General features: G+C 52.8%; 1 protein-coding gene across 1 annotated transcript in view; it reads right to left on the reverse strand.

Annotated features, from left to right (window-relative positions):
- The window catches only part of MYRF (myelin regulatory factor), a 44,668-nt gene that overhangs the window by 12,160 nt on the left and 5,726 nt on the right, over positions 1-26,782 (reverse strand). Inside the window, exons 2-13 of the mRNA XM_057377322.1 lie at positions 15,565-15,652; positions 14,506-14,829; positions 12,204-12,265; positions 9,518-9,839; positions 8,608-8,780; positions 8,283-8,406; positions 3,746-3,941; positions 3,057-3,133; positions 2,484-2,594; positions 2,169-2,259; positions 669-869; positions 1-96 (exon numbers count right to left, since the gene is read on the reverse strand). The exon at positions 1-96 is cut by the window's left edge and continues 4 nt beyond it. Coding sequence (XP_057233305.1) covers positions 1-96; positions 669-869; positions 2,169-2,259; positions 2,484-2,594; positions 3,057-3,133; positions 3,746-3,941; positions 8,283-8,406; positions 8,608-8,780; positions 9,518-9,839; positions 12,204-12,265; positions 14,506-14,829; positions 15,565-15,652 — 1,865 coding nt within the window. The remainder of the gene's footprint in view (positions 97-668; positions 870-2,168; positions 2,260-2,483; positions 2,595-3,056; positions 3,134-3,745; positions 3,942-8,282; positions 8,407-8,607; positions 8,781-9,517; positions 9,840-12,203; positions 12,266-14,505; positions 14,830-15,564; positions 15,653-26,782) is intronic.

Genomic DNA, 26,782 nt, shown 5'->3' on the forward strand with positions numbered 1-26,782 from the left:
GCTGTCAATGCCCACTGTAGCTGCAAACTCGGGTTTGTAGTTGTAGTGCACCAGTCGCATCCTGGAGATCCGCTTCAGCTGCTCTGTGGTGTCCACCTGGGACAAAACAGGCACARGGAATTCCTAACAGGATGTTGCTTCTCAAATCCCCATCACTCTGAGTCCAACCCATTATGGGAATTCCTCTGGAAGACAGCCCTGACCCCTGCTCTGAGCAGCCATAAGGACAAACACTGTGGCTAATGTTCAGCTCTGGACAAGATCCTTGGATTGAGAAATCAGGAGACAGACCCAGGGAAGAGGCAGTTCCCAAAAAATACATGAGATGATTGTGTCCAGCTTTTCTGGGGAGGCAAATCCAGCTGAGAGGAATTCAGAGCAGAGCCAAGCCCCTCACCCAGGCTCTGGCAARGTCCACCATGGTACTTCCCATATCCATCTGTTGTCCATTGGTTTTCCACCTTTTTCCCACTGTGTTTGCCACTGGTAGAGTCAATATTCCCTAAGACACGCTGGATGGCTGTGCTTGGTACAGAAAGAATTCTAAGGCACTTCCCATCCTTTYTGYAGTCATAGGATCACGGAATATCCCRGGTTGAAAGGGACCCACRAGGATCACTGGTGACCTCCTGCTCACCCCAAACCCACCCTATTTYCCAGGTTCTCACCTCCTGGATGTCCTCCTTCACTCGGGCATCCGAAGGGTGCATCAGGGAGCCCATGACCTTGACRTTGCCATGGACCACCAGAGCTTCATCGGGGCGGTCGGTGTTGATGCCCACGCGGCCGTGGTGGAACACGGTGTCCGGGAGCTGTGCCCGCTGCCACAGCACATCGCTGTCACTCTCAAACTGCCCCGGGTTGGAGGCCTGAGGAGAAACACCAGGGGCTGAAAGGCACAGAGAGGAACGCTGGGAAGCAAAGATGGGGAAGGTTTTGGGGAAGGATGGCCCTTCCTGCTCCTTTTCTATCCCATTCTTGCTTCCTTCAGCTGTTATGCCAGCTATCAGTGTTCCAAACCACTCAGGACAGCAGGAAACCAAGTGACACGGGTGACAGGAAACCAAGTGACACGGATGGCACTCAAACCCAGAGCATTTCAGGCTGCCTGCAATTCCCTGAGACATCCTGGAAGCTGCATAATCCATTGTTTCTGTCTGAGGTCCCTGTTGGGGTTTTACTCCCTGCCCTCATSTTTTGGAGCTGAGTCCTCCAGCCAAACCCTGGAGAACCCGGGCTCCTGGTGGGGCGGATGGAGCAGTGGGACCCCCTGTGCCGTTTAAATCCCAGAAATTTCAGGATCCCAATTCCCAATTTTCCCAGAAATTTTGGGATCCTTTTCCTGATTTTCNAAATTTCAGGATCCCAATTCCCAATTTTCCCAGAAATTTTGGGATCCTTTTCCTGATTTTCACATAAATTTCAGGATCCTTTTTCCACCCCAATCCCATAAATTTTGGGATCCCATTTTTCCCACAAATTTTGGGATCCATTTTCCCAGGGATTTTGAGATCTTTTCCTCACTTTACTCTCGCGGATTTTGGGACCCCAATTCCCAATTTTCCTAGGGATTTCGCTACCCCATTCCCGATTTTCCCGGGGATTTTGGGATCCTTTTTCCACTCTTCCACCCCAATCCCACAAAGTTTAGGATTTTTTCCTGCAGGAAAGGTGGGATTCCTGCTGAGAATCCCMTTCCCACTTTGGGAATGCTGCCTTTCCTTCCCTGCTCCTCAGCTTCAGGACATGAAAAGGTGGGGAAGTATCCAGTTTCCCTGCACCTGGAGGCCTTGTTCCTGCTGCAGAGTCCCAACAATACTCTTTCCTCATTTCCCAACAGTTCTACTGGACACTGATCCCATTTGGAGAATGGGATGCCTTCCTTATCCTGTAGCARGTTCTTGAGGAACCAGGTGTGGAAAAGCTGGAGCCAGAACCCGAGTTTAGAAAGGGAGAACTACCAGCAAAACAGGAAGAGTTTGGAGAAGGTGGGAAAGGTGGRAAATCATGGTAGAAAAGACCTCTAAGATCATCAAATCCAACCCAGCACCACCACCACGTTCACCACGAGGCCACATCCACACGTTTTCTGAATGTGGAATGTGGGAAACAGCCCAGGATGGTGCAGSAAAGAAGTGTGGAGGCACAGGAAGGAGACAGGGACGTACCCGGACGATGATGCGCTCAGAAATGTGGGCTGCCAGCGTGTAGTTCTGGTTCTGGGCGTGTGCCTGCAGGGCCACCACCAGCATGAAGTACCTGTGGAGKGACACAGCTCAGGGACACGTCCTGTGCTGGTGAGAGCCGGATCTGTGTCCCCTCTGGAGCACTGAGCACCACGGTGGGCTTGGAGCACCMTGGGTGTCCCCAACCCTTCCAATCCAGGCCCTATTCCCACACCCCACTCCAGCCACATCGCCCAACCCAAAACAGGCAGATCCACAGGATTCTCAGGATGTTCTGGAGGAGGACCCCATGCTCACCTCTGGTCTGGGTTGGGTTTGCCTTTTTTCCTCATGTTGTTGGCTGTGGTCTCACTGAAGTGCAGCCGCCCCACGGTGACCTTGGTGACCTGCTCCGGGGGCAGGTTGACCCTGGAGGGAAAGGAAAACAAAGCAGTGAGTGAGGATGGTGCTGTCTGGGAATGGTGCCTATCTGTTCCTGCTCCTCTGCCTTAGGTGGGAAAGGTTCCCAGTTTTCCTGCYCCTGGAGGCCTCGAATGCAATGAGAATCCTCCCTCATTCCCAGCTGGACACTGGTCCAGCCTCAGGACCTGCATCAGGCTCTTCATGCCCCGAGGCTGCTCTTAGGAACCAGGTATGGAAAGGCTGGAGCCACAACCTGGAGAGGAGGATTTTTTTGGGAATGACCATCTGCTGGCCTGCTCCACCACAGCAGGAGCCTGGGTGCAGAGCAGAGYTGGGAATGCAGAGAGAGAAAAACAGGAAAAAACTGGAGAGTGTGACACCCACACAGCTCTACCCTTTCCAACCTTTTCCTGCTGTTGGTTATTCCCTGGGAACACAGAATGTTCATTCCCACAAGGAGATACTCACGTGACGGGGTTGAAGGGCCGTTTGCTGCGGTCTGACTGCGACTGCTCAATGTTGATGGACTGGTTCAAGGCCTCAAGCTGCAGGGAAGGATTTGGGAATGTGGCACAGAGCACAGAGACCTTCCCCTTSCCACCTCCTGCTTCCCAGCCCTCAGCCCACCCTTCTGTGACAAGGTACATCTGACACGGAGCACCCAGCCTGAGTGCTGTCATTGTCCAAGCACGGGAGTCTCCCTTGGAAGGAGAAAAGTTGAGAGTTGAAGGATCTTCCCAAAGTTYCTTTATCCCTCTGGAGTCAGAGGCGAGTGGGAAGTAATCCTGAGGACACCCAGACTGAGCCYATAGTAGGACTCATATTTCAGTGGCCTCAGGGGATGTTTAGAATGGATATTAGGGAAAATTCCTTCATGGAAAGGGTGGTCAGGCATTGGAACAGGATAACCTGGGCAATGGTGGAATCACCAYTCCCAGAGGGATTTAAAAGGGTTAAAGTGGCACTTGGTGACAGAGACCTTGGGGGAACAGCTGGGGAAACAGCTGGACTCCATGATCCTAGAGGGCTTTTCCAACCTAACCAGTTCCATCAGTCTGTGATTCCACACACTCCTCTACTAAACAAAGAGTCAGTGCTGCCTGCTGCCAGCCACTTTTCCCAGCTGGATTCACAACCAGCCCTTGGTTTCCAGTTACCTTCACTCCGTGCAGCTTCAGGTAGAAGCATTCCAAGGGCTTCAGGCCCTCGGGGGTCTTCACATACTTGGGATCGCCGAGCATCCCGATGTACACCGTCACCTGGAAGTGGTTCTTCTTCTGGCACACAAAGGCATCGTCTCCCACGGAGAAGTTGAAGCCCTTGTCGGCATCCACGCGGTACGTGAGCATGGGRCTGGGGGAGGGAGCAGATGAGAGCACGAGTTTCCCAAAGAAACTGTGGATATCCCRTCYTTGGARGTGYTYCAGGCCAGGCTGGATGGGGATTGGAGCAACCTGGGCTAGCAGAAGGTGGCCCTACCCTTCCAACCCAAACCGTTCCATTGCTCACCCCATTCAACTGGGAATCAATATTTGGAGATTCCCAAGCTCCAGAGCCTGTCCAAAGCCTGGGAGAAGCAGCTCAGACTGACCCACACCACCCTGTGGCATTCCTGATGTCATTTTTACCAGGCTGTACCCCTGTATCCCAAATTCCTGCTGAAATCACAACCACCTGCTCCGGCTGCTGTGGAAAAGCTCCCAGGAGACAGAACTGGAGGAGGAGGAGAAGRAGGAGGAGGGGTCCTGGCTGCTCCATGAACACACACCAGCTGGAAAACTTTAATCTACATCTCCTTAATGGGCTGGTTTCCATGGGAATCAGGGAAATATGTGGCCTTTGCAGAGGGTCTGTTTTCCTCACCAACCATAAAGCCCAGCCCTGGGCTGGTGGGCCCTCGGAAGGGGGGAAGGAGCTGCCTCTCATCCCACAGAACACCCAAATCCCATTGTTTTTGATTAAGGAACTAGGGATGAGGCAATGGGGGAGCTCAGCCCAGCCTCGGATCTCAGGCTTAAAAATTATGGAAAAAATTAAAAATTATACTTTTCTCCCAAAACCAAACCACTTCTGACTTGCACCACCAGACAGACACACAGATTGTGCCCAGAACAATGGGAGGGGAGCAGGACAGACTGACAGTAAGGAATGTGTCAGAACTCAGGAGACTCTAGGAAGCAGGAGACAGGGATTCTGCACTGCTATCCCTCCTTTTTTCCTGGAACAAAACCATTCTCCCCCTCCAATCACCTGAGGATTTAACGTGGATGAGAGCTGGGGGTGATTCCAGGTTGCCAATTCTGGGGTGGCCTCAGGGAGCCCCAGGGAGCCAGGAATGCCAGCTCCAGACACAAACCAGGCGGTGGGAGCAGAGCACCACCTTAGCCCAGAGGCACGAGAGGAATTCCAGCCTCCTCCCAGCCTCAGCCCCACATTCCCATCTGGATATTCCTTACTGGGACATGGAGCTGGCCCCAGAACCCTCTGGGCTCATCCCAAGGGTGGTGGAGCCATTCCCAGCTGATTTCACGACTCCTGAGGGTTCAACACTTTCCCCACTGTTTTTGAACTGGCAAAGCTGAGGAGAGGGAGGCTCTGTCTGAACTTCCAAACCACGGATGCTTCCCAAAACATCAAACTGATGGCTGCTAAACRCGTGCTGATAGAGGTGAGACAGGCAGGCTCCCCTTCCTCTGCCTTCTGGAAATTCCAGGTCTTCCACAATCCCCTTCCAGAGGCTCCTTTTCACTGATTTTCCCAGTTTCCYGATGTCTGTGACTGATGCATCCCCCAAACTGGGATTCATCAGATGGGAAGAAGCTGCTTTCCATGCTGGCTTTTCCAGGGAGAGTGCAGGGGCCAAGGGGCAAAGCGTCAGGAATAAAATGGATTATTTGATCCCAAACATCCCCACTGWCAGGGGCAGATGAAGGCAGGACAGAAGGGCGGGATCAGAGGAGGTTTTTCCCCTGAGGATCAGGGGTTACAAACTCCCCACAGGGAATTGTATTGGGATCTYGGCCCAGATCACATTCCCCATTTTTCTCCCCCATCTTTCCCAGGTTTCCACACCTCTATACCACTCCTAAGACATAWTATTGGGAGACCCCTTAACTGAGCACACTCACTAATTCCACTCATTCCCTGATTTCTTTTGCTTCCAGCATACAAACACCATCTGAGCAGCAGGACATTGTCAYCTCTCCCACACAATCCCACCCGTGTGTCCACCCTACGTATTCCCTTCAGCTTTCCCAGGATGAATCCATGATCCATCACCATGGGATCAGCCACGGGCCAACACCCCATATCCCGATCCCAAAACACATCCCACTGTCTCCATTCCCTTGGTGACATCCAGGATGTGCAGCACAGTCACGTTTGGAGCTGTTTATCTGAACATTTCTCCCAAGCCCAAAACCTCAGGATTAACCCCCAGARAGCACCAGTTTGCTTGATGGGAAGAGAACAGCACCTTCCCAGTTTCCCAGCCCCCAGTTCCAAGGCTCTGGCCTCAGCAWGGAGCTGTTTCCATGAAGGCTGCACTATTCCCAGCTGCCTTCCCTCAAGCTGGGAGAAGGAGGAGGGAGCTGGAATTCACCGGAGCCCGCTGTCAGGGAGATGAATGGCTCCTTCTCCCAGGAGTAAATTAGGGAATTGCCTGGTTCCAGGCCTCTTTGGCTCCRCTGCTGAAAACTCATCCCTGGAAAAGTTCACTGAGTCTAAAATCAGAGCAAAAGGCCAAAAAAAATAATGTATTATCAATAAAATTAATCCAGGGATTTTTGTCTCCTTCAACAACACAGATTCAAAGCTGAGACACGAGCCTGGAACAGAACCTAATCCCTATCCCATCCCCTTATGGAACCWAATGGTTTGTGTGCAAAGGGAGGAAAACATGGAATAGCATTCATTTTTATTAATTTAATTAATTTAATTTTTGCCCTTTAATTGCTCCCAAGAATCTGGTAAGAACCTGGACAGCTTCCCATGCTCTCCCTCCTTCACCTCCTTCCTGGACTCTTTTCTTAGGATCAAGAGTAGGAAAAAAATCAGATAATTCAGATGATTCACATTCCTGAGGCTGTGAAAAGGTTTTGGGCACCTGGATCACAGGGAACTCAAACAGCACATGGAGACTGGGGACAGCTTCCAGCAGAAACCAGTATGGGAATAATTGGAAGCCAAATTGTGGGAATAATTATGGATCCAGATGTGGATGCTGCTCATCTGCTGAGCACACCCAAAAGCACAAAGGAAGGACACAATGCCCACCTGTCAAATTTGAATTAATTGACCCAAAATATGCCATGATAGGAGCAAGGAATGATGGGTTTTTTGGTGTTTCTCACAGATTATCCTGGGAAAGCACTGCACCAGGAGAATGAAGGGATATTCCACTTAAAAAGAGATACAGGTGCAGCTTGCACAGGAGCAGGAAGAGGCCCCGAGGTAAAGTGGAGCTAAAAATTACTCAATCAACCTTTAACCCTTAATTCTGCTCAAWTCCAGCGCCACAACAAAGCCCACGTGGCTTCCTCAAATCTCCATGGAGTCACCTCARTGGAATTTATTCCTTACACAACGGGATGACGACCTCAATGCCCTGGGAGTGGGTTTGCTCTGGCTTTTACCACAAATCCYAAAAGCAGGAATTAGGGAAGCGATCCCAAGATCCAAAGAGCAGGGCTGGGTTTGTAGAAGTTCTCCAGCAATTCCTCTATGTCCAGCAAAAAATATCACCAAGTTTGTCTCTCCAAATGCACCTGTGAGTTCCAGAGTGCATGGAAAATCTCTGGAACTGGGATAGCAACACCTGGAAATGGTCTGGAACAAGCTGTGATGTGTTTGGGACGGGAAATCATTTTTCCAGAGCAGAAAGCACTGAGAAGGAAAGTGGGGCTGGAAAACCAAAGGATAAAAGGTGCCCTGACAGGTGCCCCCACAGGACCCCATCTGGCCATGTGGAAAGAGGAGGGAGGGAATTGGGAGGGAAYAGGGGGTCTGTCAGAGGTTTCTGGAAGCCATCCTGCTGTTTGCCAGCTCTTTGTCACCTCCCAGGAATGCAGGGAGGATCCAGAGTGGTTTCATTCRGAGCACTCCTCCTTCCCGGTGTGCTGTCTCCACCCTCTGCTGCCTCAATTCCCACCTTCCCACTTCTCTCTTCCCTGCCTTGGTCATCCCAGCCTTCCTCAACCCCTCAACCCCTTCCCTCYTTTTCCTTCCTTCTCTKCCTCCTCCTCCAKCTCCTTYCCACGCTGCTCAAGCTGTGCTGAAGTGGCTCTGGAGGACCTCCAGCCACCCACACTAGGAATTCCCAACCCTAAACTGAAAATCCAGGACCCCAATAAGCCTAGGGAGGGGGAAAAGGTATTGCTGATCCCAGCTCTCCTTAAGGCAAGGCTGGATTTGCCAATAAAACTCTCCACGGTGGAGAAAGGTCTGAGTGGCTGCAGAATTGTCACCAAAGCTGCTGAAATGCCTTCTACTATTCCTTAATTATCTATAAAAAGTGTGGAGGAGTAACATTCCCAGTGGGAAAGGGGCAGTGGGGAGTGTTATCTCCACCACAAAGCCCAGCCCAGGGAGATCCTCATCCATATTGTGAGTGGGATGTTCCCAACCCCACAGTGGCTGYCCACTAGCACGTGGAATGTGAATCCAACTTTTTCCAGAGGGGAAGGAATTACTCACAGCTCCTTGTAGTTGGCATCGTACAGAGTTGCCCAYTTGTTCTGCTGGTGTGGCTGCCACTTGATGGACTGGAAGTTGGGATCCAGGTAGGAGCCRTTCAGGCTGTCGTTATCCTGAATCAGACCTGCAGGGATCGGTTAAAACGGATCAAAATCCCAATTTCCACCACTCAGCTGAGTATCCAGAAGGGAAAAGCCCAAGGATGTGACTGGCTCTGCCTCCTGACTGCCAAGGCAGCACCAGATTCACACCAGGGATGAGTCCCACAGGCTGGCAACCACTTTCTCTCCTCCCACCCCTGGAATTCCRGGGATAACGGGGGTACCTGGTGACAGAGCACCCGGCTGGTGCCAGGGAGGGGTCTGGACACGGTCRGAGCCCAGCGGCACCGATCCCATTCCCGGCTCCTGCTTGATGAGCCCGTTGAGCATCTGAGCATTGAGGGTGTTGGGGGGAGACTCGGAGTGTTTCCGTTTCTTGGCGGGATGCACCGGGAGGCTGCGGGTACCGGGGAAAGGAAACAGCTCAGTGGGGAACGCAGAGGGGGAAGTGACAATCCCACAGCCCACCATCGGGATCTCATGTGGGAAACACAACATCCCCCCAGCACTGTCCCACCTCATCCCACACTGCTGAGTCTGGATCACTCGCGTGCTGAGCCACATCTCCAATTCCACAGAATCCCAGAATGGTGTGGGTTGGAAGGGAACTTACAGCTCATCCCGTTCCAGCCCCTTCACGAAATCCCACAGATTTCACCCGTTTGTTCCCCCCATTGAACTCCACTCTTAGTGCACTCCACATGCCCTTGGCTTCCATTCCCTGGTGCCCATTCCCTCGAGCCCATTCCCTCCTGCCCATTCCCTCGAGCCCATTCCCTCGTGCCCATTCCCTCGTCCCCATTCCCTTGTCCCCATTCCCTCATGCCCATTCCCTCATGCCCATTCCCTCATGCCCATTCCCTCGTGCTCATTCCCTCGAGCCCATTCCCTCGTCCCCATTCCCTCATCCCCATTCCCTCATGCCCATTCCCTCATGCCCATTCCCTTGTGCTCATTCCCTCGTGCCCATTCCCTCGTGCCCATTCCCTCATGCCCATTCCCTTGGGCCCCATTCCCTCATGCCCATTCCCTCGTGCCCATTCCCTCGTGCCCATTCCCTCGAGCCCATTCCCTCGAGCCCATTCCCTCGAGCCCATTCCCTCGTGCCCATTCCCTCCCCATCCCAGGGCTTACTCTGCTCCGTGCTGCTGCAGGAGCTGGTGCAGCATTTGGGATTGCTGGGCGTGGTGGAGCTCGGCAGGGGCCATTCCCGACCCCATGCCGTACGGAGGCATCAGGGGCTCGGCCTTCAGGAACATATCCCGCTGGAGRCCGGGAAAGTGGGAATTGTGCTGTGGCTGGAGGGGGTGAGGAGGTGGTGGAGGTGGTGGTGGGGGGCCTGGGAGGTGAGGGGGTGGAGGAGGAGGGGGAGGAGGAGGAGGAGGGTGCTCCAAGCGGGAAGGGGGAGTCACGTGGCACATATTTTCAGGAGTCATGGTCCGGAGGAGGTGAGGATCTGGGAAGAGAGTGAGAGCCAAAGTTWAGAGTGTCCTGATCCCAGCTCAGCACTGACCCAGTTATTCTGGATCCTCAGGGCAAATGAGGCTTGGAACAACCTGGGCYAGGGGAAGGGTCCYGCCCATGGAAGGRGGCTCGGAATGTGATAACCTTTAACAGTTTTCTACCCAAACCATYCCAGGATTYTATCATTCCATGGGAAAATKAGAGAGTAGAGACAATGGAATGACCTGAACAACCCCAGCATTTCCAGTGAGGATTTCTGAACGGACACATGAAACATTTTAATTGAAACCAGGAGGAGACTTTGATCCCTGAATTCAAATAAAAAGGGACATTCAAATGTGATCCCACCTTTCTCCTCCTCCATTTGGAATGGGATACTAAAGCCATTGGATTTGACTATATCAGCACCAACAGAAAYGTTTGGGCTGTGGARGGACATGCAAATCCACRTCCCTGCCCTGCTCCCCATCACCYCARCATTCCAGATCCACTCCCTYCCAYGGGCAGGGACACCTCCCACTRTYCCAGGTTGCTCCAAGCCCCATCCAGCCTGGCCTTGGACACTTCCAGGGATGGSRCAGACACAGCTTSTCTGGGAAATCCATTCTAGGGTCTCACCAMCCTCCCAGGGAAGAATCTCTTMCCAATATCCCATCTATCCCTGCCCTCTGGYRGTGTGAAGCCATTCCCCCTTGTCCTGCCACTCCATGCCCTTGTCCAAAGTCCCTCTCCAGCCCCCAGCCTCCTTTTTCTTCACCAGGACAAAGCCCATCTGTTTTTTCCAGCCTTTCCCTGATGTTTGCATCAACCTGTGCCTTCAGGCGTCCCCACAATCTGGCAGGAATGAGGGACTGACCCCTGGGATGTGGGGAAACTCTGGGGTTGGAAGGGACAGCAACTTTGTTTTAAATGCAAGACAAAGCTTCTTCATGCTCCAGTGTGGAAAATCAGATGGAAAACACACCCAGGAACTGGCCAAGCTGGGCACAGCCTCTGGGAATACGGAGGGAGACGGCAGGGAAGGATCTGTTGGATCTTTCCAGGCTGAGCTGGATGGACTTTGGCCTCAGAACACCCAGGCAGGGCTTGAGTAACAAGGCCAAAGCRCTTGACCAGGAATGGGAAAACTCCTCCCATGGGAAGGCTTGGAAAATTGGAATGTGCTTGCACTGAGTCCTCTGCTGAGGACCCATCCTGCTCCCTTCCACAATATTTTCCATCCTGCTGGGATCTCTCAGTGCCTTTTCCCCACCCATGGGGTTGGATTCCTCCTTCCAGGCTCAATCCTGGGCCACCCTTCCTTGTGGAGCTGCCTCAGGGACAGCCCAGCCAATGATGTGCTTGCCCAAGGGATCCCAAATCCAGGGAAAAYCATCTCCAGGAATGTGATCCCAGCTTTGTGGGTACCCTCTGGAGTCTCCTCTCCCTCCCAGCCGAGCTCCCAGCTCTCCAAAGCCGCTCTCCCCACGGTGAGCAACCCGGCCTCTTTGTTATATTTAAGGAAGGGCCAGGAGGAATTCCAGGGATTTTTTTAAGCAAGATAAACAGAACTCTTGACCTCTTCCATTGAAAAAAGCCCAAAAGAAACCAGAGCAGACACTGTTCCCGGTGGGGACCGGGTTGGAGCCTGGGGAAGAGGGTGCTGCTGCCGCTGAGGGGGAAGGGAGACCAGGATAACCTTCCCTCCTCCCTTCCCAAGGAGCTTTTCCATGGAGGAACAGTGAAGGTCACCAAAGGGACCAAACAACGCTCAGTGGCTTTCCCAGGGGAAGCCAGGAGAGCCTGGCAGTGACCCTGGAGGGGGTCCCAACTGCTCTGTGCCCTTTCAGAGGGAGCAAAAGACCCTCAGGATCAACTGGAAGGGAGGGAAATGCTGGGAAGGAACTTACTGGAGAATGGCAGGTTCATGGCTCCATGTCAGGGACGTGCTCCTGCTCCGAATTCCCGAGGCAGAGGGCAGGAGGAGGGGGATGGAGGGCTCCACATCCCACCCTGACACACTGCCACCACACCCCTGTGTCCGCGGATTCCCAGAACGGGTTCTGTGTCCGTGGATTCCCACCACGGATTCCGTGCCCRCMAATTCCCACCACRGATTCCGTGTCCGTGGATTCCCAGMWCRSSTTCTGTGCTGGTCCCTCTCCCCTTTTCCAGAGCCGGGAGCAGAACAATGGGCGAAAGCCGAGGGATATTTACTAACTGATAATCTCCCCACGTAGTGCAGCCGCCTGTTTTCTCCCGGCTGATAAAGATTGCAGAGCCAACCACTTTCACGGAATGAACAGGGGGTGGATGCTGGATTTGGGGTTTGGATTAGGACTTTTTTTTTCCCCTTCTCCATGTTTGAGACACTTACCGTTCACCTGCTGAGGGGAGTAGGCTTCTGATCCAGAATCTGGGGGAGAGTCTGGCAAAGTGCTGTGGAGCAATGGGAAAAGAGAAGGGAAAGGGATTTTAGTTGTTTCCAGTACAACCAACAGGTCCAGCTGGATCAAAGCAGCCTCCAGGATCCATCTGGGAATCCCAGGTGTGCCTGCAGAAGATCTCAGACACCCTGAGTATGGCACTGTCACTGCTTCCACTGGAGCTTTGGAACAGGGATGTTTTCTTGAGAATTGGGGAGAATTCCAGGGAAAAGCAGACAAATAGAAACCTATCTGCTTCCCATGGAAATGTCAGGGATCAAGTGGAATGCACAGAGCTCTCTCCCCATCCCAGGAAGCTGTTCCAGGCCAGGTTGGAAGGGGCTTGGAGCAAGCTGGTCCAGTAGATGTCCTTGCTCATGGCAGGGGGTGGGACTGGATGAGCTTTAAGGCCCCTTCCTACACAAATAATTCCATGAATCTGTGAAGTGGGAGGCTCTGGGGGACCTGGGAAGTGCATGGGATGGATTTTGCCTGTACAAACCTGAGCAGCTCCTGGCTGTACGCCCTCCTGGAYCTACTCCAACATCACAGGAGCAGGATTTGGCCCTGATTGTGAAACACAACCCAAAAAAATGTGGGAGCTGCCTATTCCAGCACATCCATAGCTCAGGATGCCAGGACCACCGGTGTCCTGTGTGGTGGCACAGCAGGGATAGGCAGGGAGACCTTGGYACAGCTCATTCCTCATCACAAGTGGATTTTCCATGGAGATCCTTTTGCATTTCCCCATCTTACACCATCAGCTTTATGGATGTGAAATAATCCTGGACAAATCCTGGTGCTTTTTGGATGAAAGCCAGTCAAAAAGCAAACAAACTGGGGAGAAAAAGCACAGAACACACTGTTCCAACTCTGCTCCTGATGGCACCCACAATTCCAGCTGGGAACCAGCATACAGCATCTTCTGGACCAGAGRAGCCCAAGGCCCATTAATATTTCCTATGGATTTATCAGGATTTATGTACTAGCAAGCTAAGTAATGAAAGGGAACAGCACAATTCAGGGAATCCTGGAGGCTGGAAGAGGTGGATAGTGCAGAATTCCCACAGGGAGGTAGCAGGGGTGTGCCCCATCCAAGGAAAGGGTTTGTTGGTATCCACTTCATTGTTTCTGTGCTCATGATGGGATCCTTGGGCCAGGAAATGGACTCCATTATCCTTGTGTGTCCCTTCCAGGATATTCCATGATTCTCCACTGGGAAAAGCCTAGTTCAAGGGGGAAGGGTCATTCTGGGATGCTGAAGGAATGCTGCCATCACAGCGGATCCAGTTCAGCTCCATCCAAACAAGGTCTCCAGCTCCAATAGCAAGGTAAGATCCTTACCCGTGATATCCAGCAGAATTCCAGAAGAAAAGGACATGACAAGGCATCATGTCATGCTTTTGATTCCCCCTAAGCTCCAGGTATCCTTCTGGGATCACTGCAAGGGAAAAAACTCTGATTTGGGAATAAAATAAAGGCAGATTTTTTTTAGCTTTCTGGAAGGTTGTTCCAAGTTCATCCACAGGGTGAAAGTCACTGGCTAAGTGTTTCCAAATTTGGGAATCCCCACGTTGYGCTTCCCAGCAACACTAGAGGGCACAAGGTAGAGGGAGAAGAGCCAATCCTGGAGCCATCCTGGCCTTGCTGTCCTTATGTGCACAATCCCATGGGAGAAGGCTGTCCAGGGTCACCACCATCTAAAGATCCAGGCTGGAGCACGACACAGCTCCTCGGGGTGTGACTATTCCCCTCCTTCCATCCCAGAGAGCAGGAACCATATCTTCCTTCCTCAAGGGAGTAACTGTCTGTAGAGTCTATCAGCAATCCTAGAATCCACCCTTCCTCTTCCCCAGAGCTTGCTGAAAAAGACACATCCGGCCCAGATCCATCTTTTCCTTCTCTGGAGCAAAGCATCTACAACATCAGGCCAGGAGAAGAACATCTCCCTGTGCACACCATAGGGAACTTTCCTCCAGGATAGTCTTGAGAACATTCCAGAGACTGAACTTAGTCTTGTTCCAATTTATTCTGTGTTTCTTCCTCCTTAAAAAACACTCCAACGTTCTCCCACTTGTAGAGGTCCAGCACGGGTCTCCAGAACTCGATGAGGGTGTGAGAGATGTTCCCAAAAAACCTTTTGGGAAGCTCCAGGAGCTCCACTTGTCCAAAAGCAAGGATTTACCACAAAGCTCCGTGGGACCAGAGACCCCATAGCACCCCACCTTATCCCACCACCCCATTCCCACTCACCCAGGGGCGTAGGAGGCCTTGGGCTCGGATTTGATTGGAGGCACCACGTTGTTCAGGCAGTGGCCGCCCAGGAAGCCCTTGGGCACCACCATGCCATTGTTGTTGTTGCAGTTGAGGTGAGCTCCATAGGGTGCACAGGGACTGGCCAGAAGAGGGCCGTGGCGGATGGGCAGCTGGCTGCTGGAGGGAGGGAGGTGCAGGGGAGCACTGGSAGAGGGGTTGGTCACGCTGCCGATGGAGCTGGCGGGAGGCGCGGGGATGCCGGCGGAGCTGGAGGGCTGCGGGTGTGCGTAGCTGGTGGGAGCGGGGATCTCAGGGAAGCAGCTGGGGGAGAAAATGGGATAAGGTCAGGGAATGGGGCAAGGGGACTGATGGAAGAGCCCAAAATCCATCTGGGATGCTTTAAAGCGCCCAGGATACCAACCTCAAGGAGCATGGAGCCAGCAGGATCTGCTCACTGTGCTCCAGCTTACAGATCAGCACCGGGAAACTGTGTCAAAGATCCCACTCCGCCCACCCCGCCCCCAGAATCCCTTGATGCTCTCCAGGTTTGCTCCCTTCTCCTTCCCAAAATTGGGATAGACAGGGAGATCCCTTCCCTTCCCTTCCCTTCCCTTCCCTTCCCTTCCCTTCCCTTCCCTTCCCTTCCCTTCCCAAGGAAAAGTGTTTATGGTGCCCTCAGGGGGATAAAGAGAGGGAACAAAAGAGACTGGGAAAACTCAAAAGTCAGGAAGAGCTGGGAATAATAAAGGAGCAAAGTGCAATCCAGGAGGAGTCTGGAGAGACAGAGGGGAATTCTAAACGTTTCCCCAGAACTGGAAATCCCTCAAGAGGTTTCCAGAGAAGTTGTGGCTGCCCCATGCCAGGGAAGTGTTGCAGGACAGGGTGGGCGAGGCTTGGAGCATCCTGGGATAGTGGAAGGTGTCCTTGCCCATGGCAGGGGATGGGATTGGATGGGCTTTAAGGTCCTCCCACCAAAACCATTCTGGAATTCTGTGATTTCTCCATGGAAAAGCACAGGGAACACCGTTCCTGCCGCAGAGCAAGGGAAGCACTTACATCTCCGGAGAGTCTTCCTTGCTGATGTACTCTTCCAGGATGCTGGTGTCGATGTTGGATGGTTCCAGAGCTCCATTAATGTCGTGGCCTGCAGRGGAGAGGGGGTGGAAGCATAAGCCAGGACAGTAAAGGGCCTTGGAAACACTATCAGATCCTTGCAGAGTCAAGGAACTGATCTGAGAATCGTGAAATCACAGAACGGGTTGGAAAGGACCKTAAAGATATCCCATTGCAACTCTCAGCAGCAGATCCCTGGCGATTGCCAGCTCTCCAACCCCACTGCATCCCAGTGGAAAACCTCATCCCAGGAGATGGGGCACATGGGATAAGCCAGAGGGGGGACCATGATCCTGGGGGATCCCTTCCAGCTCAGGACATTCTGTGATTCCCTTTGGACCCTCTGCAGAACACACTGGAATTTCTCCACCGCAGTTCTAGACCAGCTCCCGACCTTCCTGCCACTCCTCTGCTCCACAGGCAAGTAGTGGATTTCCCTGTCCTTTGGAGGGCTCCTCCTCCCATCCCTGCCCTGTTCCAGGGAAGCTGGGCAGGGTTTTGTTGACAGAAAATCCTTGCTTTATCTGTCTCTCCCGAGTGGGAGTCTGGAGCCTGCTGGGGCAGAGTCAGCCCATGGTGCCAAAGGCACCGCCAAGRAAGTGGAAGAGAAAATCTCACTCCCCCTGCTCTGATAAGGAAGTGGACAAAAGACCATCCTGAAAGAGCCCACGTGAAAGCCCAGCAGAAGCCCCTGACCCCCTGGATCCCCCCTGGTTCCCGGGAAAGGTCACCTGCTGATCCGCAAAGGCCCATCCCAGCCAATTGCAGCTCTGCCTCTGCAAATCCCTTTCATACCAAGACAGGCAAATCGGCAGAAATAAATCCAGTTAGGAATTCTGCCAAGCGGACAGGGTGTGTGTGGATACAGGGATCTCTGCCTTAGAAACCTTGGCTGGAGGAGGGAAAAATCCCAGTAACCTCTCATTACTGGGACATCTCTGTGGCAGAGCCTGGGGACTTGGGGACAGGGTGGGGATGCTCTTCCTTGTGAACACAGATCCATCTGGAGTGATGCTGCTCCCAGGTGAGTACTAAGGTGAGGAGAGGATGGAGCAAGTGGAGCCTTCAGGATGGAGCTGAAGATCCCACAGGAGCACAGAGGTGGCTTCTGTCCCTCCACTGTGAAGTTCCTGGGATGTGGYAGCTCCTCCCTGTTGTCCTTGGAGTTTATCACAGATGGCCATCCCTCCATGTCCCTCATTCATCCCAAAGGATCCCTGCCCTAGCCTGCTCCCAACAATTCACCACAAACACCCAAGGCACCTCTTCAAGCCCCCACTGTGATCCCRTAACATCCCTGAAACCTCCTGCCAGGGATGAGCACTCCGGGAGGATGGGAATCCTCCCCCWGCTCTGTTGCCTCCCTCTTGGCCAAAAAGCCAAATCACAGGATGCCTTTGGCAGATACCCACCCCAAAGGCCATCAGAAAACTTGTCTTCATCCCAAGTTTCGGGGTTGGGATCCACGATCAAAGAAGCAAAAAAGGGCACTTGGCCAATTCTTGTGACTCAGCCTGTACAAGAAAAGTCCCACCCCGCTGGGTTTCCCTCACACCACCAAACTCCAGCAGCTTCTCTGGGGTAGATGAAGGGCACAGAACTGTCCAGAAAACATGGGAAGACCTTGACAGAYGATGGGATGCTGGCCTTCCCTATTTTCTGAGTGTGCTGAGGCCCTGGCACAGCTTACCCAAGGCAGCTGTGGYTGYCCCATCCCTGGAAGTGCCCAAGGCCAGGTYGGACAGAGCTCAGGACCAACTTGGAAGGAGTCTCTGCTCATGAACTGGATGAGCTTTAAGGTCCTTCCAACCCAAACCATTCCAGGATTCYTTTGCCTCCTTGAAGTCACCTTGAGGAGGGCAAGATAAACCCAGGGGCGTGAGAGGTGCATCAGGGCTGGAGGGGGGAAGTGGCTGCCCAGTGACAATAAAGGACCTTCCTCTGCTCCAGGACAGTGGAATCTACACAGAAACAGGGATGTCAGGGACAAGGAATGTCCCACTGCCTGCAGCTCTCACACAGGCGGGCTCTGACCAAAGCCAGCTTAGGTGATTAATGAAAAGCTAACACTGCCCCGTAGTCACGAGATCCCAACGGCACTGGCATTCCCTCCCCCTCCCGAGGGGGGATTAGTAGGAAGCCACTGAGGAGGGAAGCTCAGCACCCACATGGCTCCACATGGGACAGGCTCCCACATCTCTGGATGGCTCTGAGTTCATCCATCCCAAACCTGCCAGCTCCCTGATCCCATTCTCCTCCTGTCCTGGTGTCCTCACCATTCCACTTTCTAACTCTTCCCTCGGGAAAGAGCACTGGCGATCCCAAAAAAAAGCCAAACCTCTGCCTGAAAAACAAGAAGTTAAACCCTCAGCACCCTCCTCATGAGCGGAGCCGGGCGGGCTGAGGCCCCTGGACGTGTGAGAATGTCAGGAATCCCAATGTTTGGACTGTTTTTCTCTGCCTTCCCCAAACCTCCACGCACGCTCCACATCCCAACRGAGGTGTTTCCTGCCCCGCTGCCTCCTCCCTGCCCCTGCTCTGACTGGCTCAGCCCTCCTGCTGCCACCTTACCTGCTCCTTGCCCCAATTTTGGGTTCTCCTAGAGGTGGGCACGGGGCTTGGAAAGAGTTAACAGAGCCTGAATTGTCGTATTTACAGACCTGAGGTATTTAACCCGGAATTTTCCTGGAGTGATAGGCTGAGAAGTTTATGGAATTTCTATTTATAACAGTCCCCCCTCCCTCTCCAATTCCTACTCCGTTGCCTGTCTTCAAATCACCCCTAATCCTGCCCGGGTCACCTGGGAGTGGGAGGAGGGAGAGAGCTGGAGAACTTCATCCCGGGATGYGCTAACACAAACCAGATGTGGGAAGCTGGAGATGACGACGAGGTCAGGGCTGGGGAACATCAGCCAGGGCTGGGGGGACACCRGGGAGGAGGAGAGGAGGAGGTTTTGCCAAGCCCAGAGTTTCCCAGTGCCATCGAAGCCACACAGCACTGAGTTTTCAGGGAAAACTGAGGCAAGGAGGTGATAAAACATCCAAAGTGCTGCAGGGTGGAATAGAATCAGGAGAGCTGCCAGTTCTATGTGGTTCCTTCTCCTAGAGGTCCTCCAGCATGTGCTGGAGCAGCAGTGGGATCCAGGGATGAGGAGGAATTCCCTGGGATGCCCAGCAGTGCCCGGCGAGCTGCAGATCCCCGGCACGCCCCTGGGCTCATCCCCGTTTTCCACTCCCCAGGACCCGGTTGTGCAATCCCCAGGCCGGGCTGCAGCATCGGCACATTCCCGGGGCCCCCGTGCTGCTCCTCACCCCCTTCTCCCTCCTGCCGTGTTTATCCTTCGGCCCGGGGGGATTGGCTGCCGGCCTGGCCGCGAGCACCAGGAATCCAGGCCATGGCAAACAAACCAAACACCGCCTAAGCCCGGGGAGCCACGGGGCCAGCGCTCAGCTTCAGAGCTCCTTCCCATCCTGGACGCCTCTGCCATGCAGGGAGAAGCCATTCCAGCTGGGAATAGCATCCATCCCGTGCCTGCCACCTTGGCAAACCCAGGGATTTGGGCTGCAGCCCTGGACACGGCTGCTTCCACATGGAACAGAGGGATGATGTCCCTATTGCCCCATGTGCCCACTGGTGGTCCTGGAGCAGCCCCTGGCTCCTGCCAGCCCAGCATTCCTGCTTAATTAATGCTCTTTATTACTTGACTGGGACGATAACCAGCCTCCACCGAGGCTGTAACTGGAGTGGGACACAGAGCCAGCGCTCCCACAGCTCCCCAAGGACCACCCTGCAGCAAAGTCCCRGCTGTTCCAGGCATTTCCAGGGGTTCAGGCCTTTTCCCTGAACCACAGCCCCTCCTCACCCCATTGCTGTCATCCTCTGCTCCCTCAGGAATGACATCCCTGAGCACTTTCCCTTGGATTAGGACACCTTTCCTCCCTACACATCCCAGCCCAGCCCACAAAAGGTGGGATTGTCCCAGGTAATGTTGAGGTTCAGCAGTCCCCATGTCCCCTCCTGGGGACATTCCCTTGCCAGGCCATCCCTAAGGACAGCCCTGGCCCTCCAAAGCAAAGGGCAGCTCCTGCATTCCCTGTAGTGGAGCAGAAAGTCCAAATTCCAACCAATTCCACACTAAAAGCACAGCTAAGGATGAGCTCTGGGATCCGTGGCGTAAGATCCCATCCAAGGAAAACACCAAACTGAGGGCTGAGGATTTGGGGATTTGTGAGAATTTGGGTGTCATGGAATTAAAATGAACTCGTGAACGGAGCAATGGATACAGGTTTGGAACAATATCCTGGCAAACCTTCTCCATGGAGGGGCCAGGATTGTTTCAAGCCCACCCTTCCCTGGGAGCTGTCAGTGAGCTCCCAGCCAGCATCCCTGCTCCCACATCCAAMCCCTCTGCATTCCCAGAGAAACTATCCCATCACAGGCAGGACGGGATGCAGGGAAAGCAGTAATCAGGGATAGGGATACAGGAGAGGTGGGATTTAGCCAAACCCCCAGACTTTGGGAGAAAGGATCTTTTACAGGGTGTCCTGAAAGGCTCTGAAGCAACAACCTGGACAATAGTGAGTCAGCTCCAGAGGCAAAACTGGAATAATGGACTGGTCTAGTGGGAAGTACAACCAAACCCATGGCAGGAGGCTGGAATTRGAYGAGCTTTAAGGTCCTTTCCAATCTAAACTATTCCAGGATTCCCTGAACACCCAGTCTCCAGAGGCAGCAGTGTTTCTCTCTTCCCTGGAAAGCTCCCTCTGCTCCTACATGATCCCACAACTCCTTAGCTTACATCCACAGATTAACATATTTGGAAAAAAACACTTCTGAAGGAAGTGGACAAGGCCCTTGGAAAAACACAAAGTCAAGGACAAGGAGATAACGCCCTCTCTCCATCCCCCATTCCCAAGGGGACAAAGTGTCGGTGGGAGACATCCCAAGGTACAAGAGGTGTGAGGAGCCACAGGAAATATTGCTGCTGCGCCAGGGCAGACCATGGGCATGTTTCTGCAGGAAATGGAGGCAGAAAGGATGATCCTCCCTCCCAAACTTCCCTCTGAGCACCTTCTCTCCTGGAATTTCCCCATCTCCCATCACCCTCACAGAGCCGCTCTCCCTCCTGCATCCCTTTCTCCCGGCAGCTCCCCACCCTTGTCCTGGCCTTTCCCCCGCCCTTGCCAGCTGTGAACCTTGGCATGGATGGAGCCATTGTCCTGGGAGAGCCAGGGCCGAGGAGGAGGAGGGGAAGGTGTGAGAGGGGACACAGAGGCGCGTTTGTCCCTGTCCCCGCGGCCGTCAATGCTGCGCTTGTCCATTCATGCTCTCCGAGGGCAGCAACAGCGGCTCCATTTGGGAGGCTCCAAGGTGCCTGCCCAGGGGGGCACATTGCCCTGTTTGTTTGAGGACAACGCCTTTATCTCCCTTCCCGGGATGAGGGTGTTGGAGCAGGGAAAACGGGACTGCAGGAGGCCACTTCATCTGGTGGCTCCTGCTGCACGAGGCCAGAGCCACATCCTTGGGGACAACAGGGATGGGAAAAGCTCYGTAGGATCCTTCTGGGATGCCTCGCCTAAACTTGATTTATCCAGGCTGCAACTTTGTGGGGACAGGAGGGATGTTTTCCATAGGATAACAGGACATGGAAGAGCTCCTGGACACTGCTGTGGTGGTGAAGATCCATATCCATGTCCCCACATCGTTCCCTCTGAATGAATTGTTCCCAGAACAGATAAAAAATTAAAAATATTAATTAGCAGCTACGTACCAGCACCAAGCAGAGACTTGATCGAGCTGCCCAGAGCTTTCCCATGCTTGGCAGGGATTGGGAGAGGGAATACTCAGGGAAGCACAAAAGAGCTGACAAAGCTGATGGCAGATCCTGAGCTGTGTGCCTGCTTTTCTGCTACTTCCAAGGAAAAAACCCAGGACTGTAATCCCTGGACACGGACCAGTTACTGCAGGGCTGTGCAGGGCAACCCTGTGGCTCTGGAAAGGCTCTCAGGGAAGTGGGAGATCCAGGAGCAGCTCCCGAGACCACGATCAGCCCAATTCTAAGCTATACACATCACACACGTGGGGAACTCAGGAAAACTCAGGATAACATAGGATTTGGAATGGTGCTGCCTCTTCCAGGAACACCACTAGCATAAAATAATCCTTAGGGAGGGAGATTAAGAGTGGAACAGCACCAGAACACAGGAGTAGAGGCAGCCAAGCATTGCTGGAAACTCTGTGTCCAGRTCAGACACATCATTCCCTCCCTTCCAACTTCCAAGGAGACTGGGAGGAAGAACCAGAGCCATTTATCTAGATGGGACTTTTTCCAGGGCTTGGGAAGGGCCATCCCAAGTTTTGTGCAACCACCACAGATCTTTCACAAGCAGGAGTGTTGGGTCACCAGGGTTTTCCTCCAGCTCTCCCAGCTGGGATGTTTTCTCCAGAGCTGTCTCCTGAGAAAATCACAAAGGGCACCAAAAGCTTCCTCAGCCCAAGGAGGAGCCTGCTTTTCCCAGGATCCAAGAGCAGGACAGCACGACCAAAACAAGTGCCAGAGGTCCAGGACTGTCATTTTTGCCTCCATGATCTCACAGCAAGGGGTGGACTTGGAGGTTCCTTAAGGTCCCCCTTTCAACCCAAACCATTCCAGGATTCTGTGCAATTAAAATCATTACTGAATCTTCAAAATTCCCGAAGGGATTACAGCCAGCCTGGCTATTCCCACATCCACTTTTTACAGTGAAGATGAAAAGTTTCTCTTTAAAAAAAAAACCAAAAAAACAAAGCACTTGTTTGCCTTTTCTGACCAACTCTGAGCCATCTTGGAACATATTTCCTGCTCCAGGGATTCAGCAAACACTTCCCAGACAATACAGCCAAGATACCACACGTGCTGCTTGGATCCCATCCATCCAGCCTGCTCCCTGGGTGTTCCCAGGATCACTTCAAAGCACTGGGCTGGATGGAGAGGCTCAGATCCAGAGGGAAGGTGCCTGGCATGCTGCTCGAGGATGTGGTGTGAGGAGGAGAGCATCAGGAGGTTGCCAGGGAAGGTTGCTCTTGATGAACAGGAAAAAGTTCATCTCCAAATTAAATGCCAGGCACAAGGGTTTTTCTAGCAGAGACCCCCAGGAAGGGACTTGGGACAAAAACTTTCCTGGGGGACTTTTGTGGTCCCCACAATTCCCTGACAGGAGCCAGGTGGGGGTCAGGTTCTGCTCCCAAAACAAGGAACAGAACAAAACAAAATGGTCTCAAATTGCACCAGGGAAGGTTTAAGMTGGATATTGGGGAATATTGCTTCATGGAAAGAATTGTAAAGCACTGGTACAGGCTCCAGTGGTGGAGTCTCCATCTCTGGAAGGATTTAAAATCCATGTGGATGTGGCACTTGGGGMCATGGCTTAGTGGTGGCCTTCGTAGTGCTGGGGGAATGGCTGGATTAGATGACCCCAGAAGGCTTTTCTAACCTAAATAACTCMATGATTTCATGAACTCTGCCCATGGGGGGCGAGAGAAACTCCCAAGATTCCTGGCCCCTTGTTTCTGTTTGATCACTTGTGCAAGGGATTATATGGATACAGCAAAGGAAGAGGTGGCAAAGCCTTTTTCTCCTGGCAAAACTGGGATGGTGGCCTCAATCTCATGGATAAACTGTGGCAGTGGGAAGAAAACCTTTGGAGCTCATCCCTGCTGCAACAGAACCAGCAATGAGGGAAAAACAACAACATGAGAATGGGCAGTGGTTGGACTCCACAATCCTGGAGGAGTTTCCAACTTAAATCCAACTTTTTACAGACTGGAAATCCTGTAAAAACCCCTCTSAGSGATCATTCCTGACTTGTTGCATCCRCAGATGCCCTCTGGATGTCYAGAGCCACACTRTGTGTGCCTAAAAACCAGGAAGTAGGAAAGGTCCCTACCTGGGCATTCCATAGCCCATCCCRTTGGACTGGGTTGAATTTGTCCAGTTCCTTTTCCCAAGAGCACCAGCAAAACTTTTAGCATCCAAAAAAACAGGTTAAAACAAGACAGAACAGAGGGGACATAGACAGGTAGGATTCCTCCCTGCCCAGAACTCCTCAAAATTTGGGATGGATGGGATTTCATCAGGGAAAATCCCATTTCTGCTCTGAAGAGGAGCATGGATTGCATTATCAGCAAGCAGCCAACTGTAAAATGGTTTGACGGCACTTACAAGGCTCCATTTTCCAAGTTTCCCTTTACTTAAGCAGGTGTTTCATTCCCAATAAAGTCAAAGCACCCTTTTTAGTGYTTCCATGAATCAATGTCCATAAACCCTGGCTTGTCATAACACAGGAGATAAGCCAAGATCCAGCAGGCTGATAAGATGTTTGCTTTCCTGTTTATCTGGATTTCGAGCAATTGGCATTCAGGATTAAAAGTCGTAAATGATGTGGATGTCCCAATCCCTGGAAGTGTTCAAGGCCAGGTTGGACAGGACTTGGAGTGACCTGGGATAGTGGCAGGGAATGGAATGAGATGGGATTTAAAGTTCCTTCCAACCCAAACCATTCCTATCTATGAATATTTTCAGATCTGTGGAATTTCCACCCAAGTCTTGCACAAATCCCGTTTCATGCCCATCCCAACCCTGTGCACTGTCTTCTCCCCACCAAAACATTGTTTTCTTCTCCTTGGGTAGGAAAACCACAACAATTTGCCACTCCAAGATACTACACAGCAAAATTAGGGTGATACCAAACACTATGGAAAAAAAAACATGGGAATATCAAATCACCCCCAGCAAAAATTCCTTGAATGTCTGCTTTTTCTAAACCCAGGCTGGATCTGAGCAGCCCAAGGATGTTTAAAACTCCAGCCTGGGCTTTTCCAACCAGTTCTCCTCCCCACCACCCCAAAACCCAGGGAAATCCACCAATGTTTGTTCTCATTCCACAACAATTTTGTCTGCTCTGTTTGAAGCCAGGTCTGGCTGCTCTTCCCACATTTYCCTCTCCCTGTTTAGAGTAACTGCCCCAAAGCAGCCAAAGTTCAGTGAGATAAGTGGTGGACCCTGAGTGTCACATTACATTTTCCCTCGGGAAGGCTGCCTTTCCTTCAAACATGCCTTGAATGCACTCCAGGTACCCCTGGAAGCCGGGATAGGAAATACCCCTGGAAAAGGGTAGAGCAGGATCCTGGGCTGGATCAGGGAAAAGATGCCATGGCAGGAGGTGGAACTGGATGATCTTYAATGATCCTCCCAAACCAAATCATTCCACGATTCCATGCCATGCTGTATGGGGAGAAGGAAGGTCTGTTGGATAAGCAAGGGCATGCCAAGTATGCCAGTCAGTTGGAATGAAAGGATTTATCCATGAAAATATAAGTGAGAGCCAGCAGATAGCCAAGAGTGGTGTCCAGTCATAGAATCCTGGAGTAGGTTGGCTTGGAAGGGACATTAARGCTCATCCAAGTTCCATCCAGGAAYTTCCACTACCTGAGGTCACACCAAGCCCTGTCCAACCTTGGAAACTTGGAAGGGATCAATCCACCCTCCATTTCTCAGAGTTCCCATTTTCCCTCCACAGCAGCAGGACACCTCCCCTGCTCTCTGCCACTGTCTCATCCCTGTCTGTCCATCCCCAATCCCAGTGTCCCCCTGGAAAGCTCCATGGCAAGGATAATCTCTCCTGAATGATGCTGGAGCCTGGGATGGGCACCGAGAAAGCACCGGTTTGGCCCCAAAAGCCACAAGGCTGTTCCTGCTTGTGTCTCCAGCCACAGCTGCTCCCTTGTCCTCTGGCACAGCACATGCTAGTTAATCATTCCTCAGGCACATTCAGTGTCCCAGGATTCTTATCAGAGAGTGCAAAGTCCAAYCAGCAACACCACTGGGAAGAGGAAGGAGGGTTCCCCAGCAAGGGCTGCAAAGCTGTGCTGGAGCAACACCATGCCCAGACTGGGATACACAGGATGGATGCCAAGGCATGGGCTGGGAAACATGGAAATAGGAATGWCAAGGGCCAGGGGCTCATTGGCACCTTCCTAGCACAGCTTCCAACTCCAGATGATGGAATTCTGCAATGGCTTGGGTTGGAAGCACCTGTAAGGATCATCTGTGGGCAGATGTGGGCAGGGACACCTTCCATTATCCCAGAATGCTCCCAGCCCCATCCAACCTGGCCTTGGACACTTCCAGGGATGGGGCAGCCACAGCTTCTCTGGGCAYCCTGTTCCACCACCTGCACCACCAGATCACAGCTGCTCCCCTTAGGAGGAACCCACGAGGCCCCGAACCAGAAGAGGGAAAGCAGAGCAGGATCCCATCTCTCTTCTATGAAATAACCATGCCCAGGGGCTCTTAATTCCCTCTTTCTGGCAGCTGGGATGACTTTGTCCTGGAAAGGCCCTCACTGATAAGGGTGAGGGAGTGGAGGGAAACCTGCCCATCAGCATCCCAAGCTCCTCCTTGAGCAGGATTCCTTTCCCATATCCCTGTGTGCAGCAGCCCTTCCACACCCCGTCCCACGCACGGGCTCAGCCGGATCTCCGTGTCACCGTTTCCATCCTGGTCACACCTCCAGCTTCACTCCCTCTAATCCACCCTGACTGMCACCTTTTTCTGAACCTTCTCCCTGTCTGTGTCCAGGTACAGTTCCCAGGCACAGGACACCAATCTGTGGAAAAGTTCCTCCTCACGGAGCCTCGTGCCGACAYGGCCTTTCCAAATCCCAACCTGCCCTTATCAGTCTTTAGGGATCCACCTTCCCATGAACAGCTCTCTGGACTCCTGCCCTTTTCCCAGGATAAAGGAGTTGTGGGGTCCAGGATAAAGAAGTTTTGGGGAAACTGGARGAAGAAGCACCAGCACAACAATCACGAGACCACGCCAGAAGCACCGGCATTTGGCAACAGCCTTTCCCTGAGGAGCAGACAAGGATGAATCCTTTGGCTCAAGACTCCAGGAAYRTCCTGCTGGGATGGACGTGGCAGYTTCRCCCCAGCATCCACAAATGCCACCTKGGTGTGGTGACGAGCTCAAGGGAATGTTTTTGTCTGGAGCTGGACTCAGCAGCATCCTCACGTCACCTGCTCCTGTTAGGGCTGACCAAACCAGGTGGGCAGGGAAGCTTCAAATAGAGGGAAGAGAGAGGAGAAGCAGGGGAAAATCCCATTGGGAAGAGAGATGGAG

Source organism: Malurus melanocephalus, unplaced genomic scaffold (assembly GCF_030028575.1).
Source record: "Malurus melanocephalus ecotype Western Australia unplaced genomic scaffold, MMel_1.1 scaffold_310, whole genome shotgun sequence".
In the NCBI taxonomy this organism is placed as follows: domain Eukaryota; kingdom Metazoa; phylum Chordata; class Aves; order Passeriformes; family Maluridae; genus Malurus; species Malurus melanocephalus.